The sequence below is a fragment of the Hevea brasiliensis genome, chromosome 9, assembly GCF_030052815.1.
Source record: "Hevea brasiliensis isolate MT/VB/25A 57/8 chromosome 9, ASM3005281v1, whole genome shotgun sequence".
Lineage (NCBI taxonomy): Eukaryota > Viridiplantae > Streptophyta > Magnoliopsida > Malpighiales > Euphorbiaceae > Hevea > Hevea brasiliensis.
Window position 1 is genome coordinate 7,831,633 of NC_079501.1, and position 7,333 is coordinate 7,838,965.

The window sequence follows — 7,333 nt, forward strand, 5'->3', positions numbered from 1 at the left end:
ATGAAAGAGTACGTACACACAGCAGTTGGGGTCGTGGAACCTCCACCAAACGCAAAATTCACATTGTTTATTAGCAAGCCACGATTTCCCTCACAATAATGTGCCAAACCATTTCATGATTTTTTTCATTATTTCATAGAGAAATGATATTAATGTTGAATTCACGATCCTATGAATCATTTATGACGATGAAATCGTGGAACAACCTCTTGTTATCATTTGTCATTATTGGTCAAGCACATATGGATCAAATTAATAATTTTACAGGATTTTAAATCTCATTTCACCATTTTGATTTTATTTTAATACATTATTTTGAGTTTAATTCTAAATGGTATAATGTTATAGGATTGGTTTAGTGGGCTTAACTTGGCAGGAAAATACTTATTAAAAAGCAATTGCTTAATTAAGTTTCCACATCTTCCTTCGGACCACTTTAATCAAAACCTTAAAAATTGTTCCAAAATGCAATAGCTGCATGCCACCATTGCCCAACAAAGAACTCCTATAAATGCAGCTTGGGACCATCTCTCTTCAATACCAAAGCTTTTATACAAAGCCAACCAGCCTGCAATTGCTTCATTCAATCCAGGACCACATTTACAATTCAGAATTTATAACATGGGTTGACCACCATACTTAGAAATTGCGGCATAACATCATCGTTTCAGAATTAATTCCTTAGCGAGTTGACTGAAATTGAGGGAATGTCTGGTTATGCCAGCTCCATACATGTATCATTAATTTATGGCCACGCACATGTATCATTGATTTTGATGGGGACTTTCAAATAAACAAAAACTTGGTATTATTTTCAAACCAGCCATTGATCTGGTCTAAGCACTGGTAGCAACAGTTACAGGAATGAGCATGTGATTGGCAATATAAAAGCAATGGTCGACATGGAAAATATCATCTCTATACAAACTCATCTGTCATGCACAGTTACTGAGTTGAGTTCCATATTAAAGGATGATGTCCCTCGACACCATAGACAAAAAAAAAGAAAAAAAAAGGCAACCTGATCAAAGAAATGTTTATTCACATAGTCGCTCCCTGACCCTGACATTTATTCATGATGTCAAAGTAGCTCAAGTTCAAACCCTAAACTGCTGGTCTGCTGCCATAAAAAGCGTATCTCTAATATCAATCCTTCAATTTTTCTGTCTGTGTTGGTAGGGGATAAAATCAGTATTACTCATTGAATCACAGGAATTGATCCACCAGCTGCGACAATCTGCTGCTCCAGCTGCAGTGGCCAAACAGAGGACAAAAAGAAAATGAGAAACATAATTGGAGAAGCGAAAATGTTAAACCATAGTTATTAAAAATGCTCAATAAGGTACATGCACACCCAACAGAGATCAGGTGTGAAAAATTAAAATTTGATAAAAAAAAAAAAGAAAGAAAAGAAAATTACTACTTAATATTCATAACAAATTCAAGAAATTAACTATATTTTACGAATTGACAGAAATGAAAAATCTTTGAAACATGAATCTTTAGTTAACAATCTAACTACCAAGAAAAAAAAAACACATGGACAATAAATCAAACATATCTATAGATAACAAATGGAGTATAACGAGAGCTAAATGTTTGTCAGCATTATTCTTTAAGCGGGGAAAAAGAAACAGAGCCAGAAAAAGGGGAGACAAACAGACAGAACATAAATAGAGCAGCCAAGGGAGAGAGTAACAGAGCAGACCAAAGGAGGGGATAGATTTGAGGCATGTGGATGCTGGAAATGGAAGGATTATCAGCTGGCAACTCTGGCAGTGGAGTCCAGGAGGATTCCGCCAATGTTCCAGTTTGTCAATGCTGGATCTGATAGATTAAGAGATGCCAAGTCTAGTGATTGTGGCGTTTGCTGGCGAAAGAGCTCACCAGAGGTGAAGATTTGTGATGTGCACCTTTCTTCAGCATTGGGCTACATGCTTAAGCTATGAAGCATGTGCCTGTTAGAAGTCACCCACCTTAACCTTGTGGAGGCACTAGGCAAGTGCCTTACACCAAAGGCACACCTAGCAACAAAGTGCCAAACTAGTAACACATAAGCAGTGATTGACCAGAGAAGCAATTCAAAGAGTTTTTTTTTTTTTTTTTTTAATCACCCAAAGGACAGGAGAGTGTGAAGATAATTTTCCAAAATTCTTTTCTCAGTACAGAATGAGACACTGGAAGCTTAATCAAGTGAGGTTTAGAAGTGCCGTAGCAGATAGACAGACAGAGTTTCAGAGTTTTCTTGAGAGGTGTTTAACAATAAGTGATATTTTCCAATAAGATACACCCGTAAAATATATGGGCATTCTTCCCTGGATGATCATAACCTTTTTGTAGGACTGCCAGCCACCTTTGACATAGGTTTTTTGTTTAACTTACCCTGAATAAAGTTTGAAGTTTGATCTTCAATTGAGAATACTCATGATTCACTTGTTGAAGGCATCTCAAACACCTGCACCAACATTCTTTTATTAATTAAATTCCTTCACAGCCAAGCCACCATTGGATTCAACTAAAAGCCAAAAACTAGTATGATCACATCCAGGAATATCCGAACAATTGCCTGTATCCTCATATCATATAATGCAATGTGGGCTGAAATTTGTAGGGACTTCATTCATTCTACTTCTATGATCAACTTACACAAGCAAACAGTTTAATCCTAAAAAGACATCATATTACCAAAACTAATTACTCACCAGATAGTAAAACAAGTTCTCTACTTTTCTTTCATTCAAGACCAGAGTATCAAAACATTTGAGCAACTTTCCACATTTAGAAGCTCAAAACATTTATTGTAAATGTGTCATCAAATTATCAAATTGGCCATTGCTATGCTTGTAGCCCATACAAACAACAAATTCTTTCATGATTTTTCATAAATGGATATATAACAAAGGTTTTGTAATGGCAAAAGAATTTTTGAGTATAAATTGAATAAATTATACGAATTTTACATTGCACTAAGGGGTAAAAAGATGAAATACAAGTAATAAATCAAGCTCACCCTTCATGGTCTTGGGACTCGCAATAGGTTCTGAAGGCAATGCATATATTTTTAATTCTTGCTGCACCCATGCTGTTAACCATAGAAAGCAATTTTGTTAACTGAACGCTATAGTAAACAAACAAGGAAGGGGAAAAAAAAAAAAAGAATAGAAAAAAAGGATTCCTCTCAAATGATATTTTATCATGAAACAGAAGTACAATAATGTTTCAAATTAGACCTAGCATCATCAATGTTTCACACAATGGTGGTTTATGTTACAACACAACCACTATTTAATGGATTTGGAAGCCCTCGGTGGAAAGTAACGGATATTTCATTGAAGTACTGACTAGCATCATCCATTCGCCTTAACATTTGTAATTGGCCTTAGTACTGACTAAAGCACAAATAAAAAGAATTTATCACGCAGTTAAATCAACAAAAGATAATATATACAAATACCTAGAACTACTACCCTTCAATTGATGAACATGAGAATCCACCTGTTTAAAATCCACAGCCCGTGGTTCCCTGAACATTAAAATAAAATTTAAAAAAATCAATTAAGCAATATCTTTCCAATCATGCACCCGAACAGAGTAAACATTAGCACCAAAATCAACTAAACAAAATAATATTATGGCTTCCTTTGGAATAAGTCATTTGTTGAAAAAAAGAATTCAATTGAATTCTCACACAATCATCAATCACTCTTGATTTTTTTTATAATTTTTTTAAGTTAAAAAAATTGAATTTCATCCCATGAGAATGAGAACTGATAAAATTCTAGTTTCCAAATAGGGTATGAGAAATCCAAGAAACTGAAAGGAAGAACACGGGAAAGACAAAAGACACTCACAGAGCTCTGGCCATGTTGTTAACAAGCTTCTCACAATCTTCAAAGAAAAGAGAAGTAACCTCCACCACAAAATCAGGACTACTCTCGTCCTGCAGCTTCTGCAGCTGAGTAAACTGATCGTCCACATATCCCTTTCTCAAAATCAACAAAAACCCATCAGCAGAAACCCGAAAAATATTTATCTACAAAATTATTCCCTTGAGAATCATTCAATTTTAGGAATATCTACATAATATCATACAATTTTTTTTTTTTTTTAAATCCTCTATCCCAGAGACGTAATTTTTATCCCATCCTAATTATTCAGAAAGAAAAGAAATTCCCAGACACGCTTCCCATAGAAACGAACGGAGTAAATTCGATCATATTCAGAACAATACATACATGAATATAAACTGACCTCTCGATATAGAGAAGCTCTGTAATCAGCAATCTGTCGCTGCAACTGAATGATAACGTCCATAGGTGTGCGAAAATCAATGGGGAAGATCAAGAAAATGAAAGCAGGTCTTCTTGATTCTCTATAGCTGACCAATTGAAATGGGGTAGCAAGGAAGAAGGGAATTGGTTTTGGTGACAGTTAGGGTAAGGGAAACCCACTAATGACCTGCCCAAAGTGGATTTTCTACTATTTATTTTTTAAATTAAGATTTTATAAATAATTATTACTACTATACAATTATTCAAATAATTAAATTGAATTTTCTTTTTCAATAGATATGGGATCAAAACAAAGAGCCCAAAAGATCATTGAGTTAGAAAAAAAAGGGGGCCTAATACTTCTAAGAGGGCCTTTGTATTTCTAAGAGAGAGGTCTCTTGGTCGGCCGGATACAACGGCCATTTTCTACCCCTTCTGGGCGGGGGATGGCCCTTCATGCCTTGTCTGGACATGGGTCTTCCTTTCCCTCCTCCGGATGGGGCTGTACATAAGTGTTTTAGGGTTTGAAGTTTGTGGTTTGCAGGTTTGTTGTTCATGATGAAGGAATCATGTAACCTGCCTAAGATCTAGTTTCTTTTGTTGCATCCAAGGGTTGAGATCTACCCAAGGTCTGGGTCCTTCAACTTGTGTATGTGTCTATCCAGCGAAGCTTTATTTGCTATGCTCTCTATTAAAACCCGCATGTGGGTGCATTTCCGTTTTAAGCCGTGAGGACGGTCATCTCTGGGGTCCAATAGCCGGCTTTTTTGACCGCCTGACCCTTGAAAGCGTAGGAGCTGTAGGAGCTCTGACCGTCAACTCTCCCGTAGATCATCGGAGAAGGTGGTTTTTTGGTTAAGAGGGTTTTTATTGGTCTCTTTGGAAGTTACTTGCTGGAGGGAGAGTTGTTGGTGATGTTCAGATGAGGAAACTTAAGCATCTTCTCAGGTGGGAGAAAGGAGGCGGAGGCGGCGGCGGCGGCGGCGCGGCGTTGTTCCAGACAATGCATCGTCTTCTTTCTCCTCGTAGCTGGGTTTGTTTGCTTGTGGGCCTTAGCCCGATTTGTTTTAAGAAAATTGAAATTTTAAATTTATCTCTAAAACACTTTACATAATATTCACAAACCATGTTAAATTATTGCTTAATACTAATTAAAAGTTTTAAATTAATTTTATTGGATAATTTTTACCAATAATTTCTATCATCATCACACTTCCAGAAAGGCATTGTATTTCCAAATTTGTCCTGAATTTTTTTTTTTTAATTAAATTGTCATAATTTTATTTCACAATATTGAAATATATTCACTTATAAGAAATTAAAAACAGAATTTAATATATTTTAAACTTAAGTAAATTTAAAAATAATTTTAATTTTATAATTAAAATTATATTTATAATAAAAATAATATAATAATTAAAAAATATCAAATATATAATTATAAAATAAATAAATAAATATATAATAAAAAATTTTAAAAGAAAATAATATTTTATATATTTTTTATAATAAATTATATTTTAATTATATAAGTAGATATTTTACATAATATATTTTAAAATTTTATTATTAAATATTTAAAAAAAATATGAAAAACTGAACTCTACAACCAAAGTCTTTATATATATATATATATATATATATATATATATATATATATATATATTGCATGATTTTTTTTATACGAATTAAGCGTATGATACGGGCGAGCAACGTTAAAGAGGCATCTTGAAAGAAAAAAAATTATAATTTAATAAAAAAATAATGAAAATAAAAAATGATAAAAATTAAATTTAAGAGTAAATTATACATAAAATATCTCAATTTAAATGAATATTTGATGTTAAAATTTTAATCTATAATACAAAATTCTTTAATCTTTAATTTACGTAAAATAAAACTACTTATAAACTTGATTTTTAAATTATTTATATTAATGTAATATTTATTAAATTAAAAAATTATATTTTTATTGATTAATAATTTCAAATAAACATGTTCTAGATTATTAAAATATCAATAAGTGTAATTTTAATTGTCATAACTATAAATAGATAGAAAATATAATTAAATTTTTTTTTCAATGCTCTGTTTGTTTTACAAAAAATATTTTTTTGAAAAATATTTTTTATATTTTTTAAGTATTTGAGACACTAAAAAAATTGATTAATGAAAAATATATTTTTCTAATCAAAGAAAAAATTAAATTATTTTTAAGGAAAATAATTTCCATTTTGTAAAAGATGAAGCTATTTTTTGTTCTTTGAATTTTAATAATCTTATTAAAATATGAATACTTATACATAAATAAAATAAATACATATCATTAATTTAATATTACAACCAAATAACGAAAAATATTTTCACGGAAAATTTTTTTTTTCTCCGAAAATATTTTTCACATATAAGTTATTTTTTATGAAACAAATAGAATTCAAATTAACAAAGAAAAAAATATAACTTTTATCTTATCGTTAAAAATAATGTATAAATTAATTATTAAATATTATATGTGTCACACCTTACCCCTCCGTAATGCATAACATGATCCCGTAGAATACTTAATGAACTACTAAACTTCACCTACCGACATCTCATTAAGTACCCTACAAGGAATTTTAAAACGATTTTCTTACATTTTGGAAGTGGTGAGCATTTTGGTAGGAATTAAAAACCATTTATTCAAAGTTTAAATACTAGTAAAAAATTTTATCCATTTAAATTTTGCCACAAATTTTATAAAAATTTTGACAGAGTTCCGTTTGTAATTAGAGAAAACAGTTCTTCAAATACCTGAGAAAAACACTTCCAAAAATTTTTCACAACTCCCAACCTCCAATAAATCTCAATCATCTCAATTCAAATTACTTCAAAGTAATTCCACAATACAAATCAAAATTCATCATCTCTAAATATTTAATACTTCATTCACGAGGCATAAAACATGAAATTCACATGTACAAATATTAAATTTACAGAAGGAAATCTAAAATAATATTATTACAATTTATTTACAACTGCTCAACTTACATTGATACATACAACATTTTTATATTTACATC

The 7,333-nt window shown here is 31.4% G+C and overlaps 1 protein-coding gene across 2 annotated transcripts; it reads right to left on the reverse strand.

Moving 5' to 3' along the window:
• Nucleotides 1–903: 903 nt before the first annotated feature.
• LOC110658779 (histidine-containing phosphotransfer protein 5) lies at nucleotides 904–5,401 on the reverse strand. 2 transcript variants are annotated; one of them, XM_021816521.2, is made up of 6 exons: nucleotides 4,252–5,401; nucleotides 3,852–3,982; nucleotides 3,455–3,523; nucleotides 3,011–3,082; nucleotides 2,383–2,455; nucleotides 904–1,249 (listed from the first exon to the last, which is right to left on the reverse strand). In XM_021816521.2, the coding sequence occupies exons 1-6, from the start codon at nucleotides 4,312–4,314 to the stop codon at nucleotides 1,199–1,201; spliced, it is 459 nt and encodes a 152-aa protein (XP_021672213.1). In that variant the 5' UTR covers nucleotides 4,315–5,401; the 3' UTR covers nucleotides 904–1,198. The 2 variants fall into 2 exon arrangements, with proteins under 2 accessions (XP_021672213.1, XP_021672215.1); XM_021816523.2 differs by lacking the exon at nucleotides 3,455–3,523.
• Nucleotides 5,402–7,333: the final 1,932 nt, after the last annotated feature.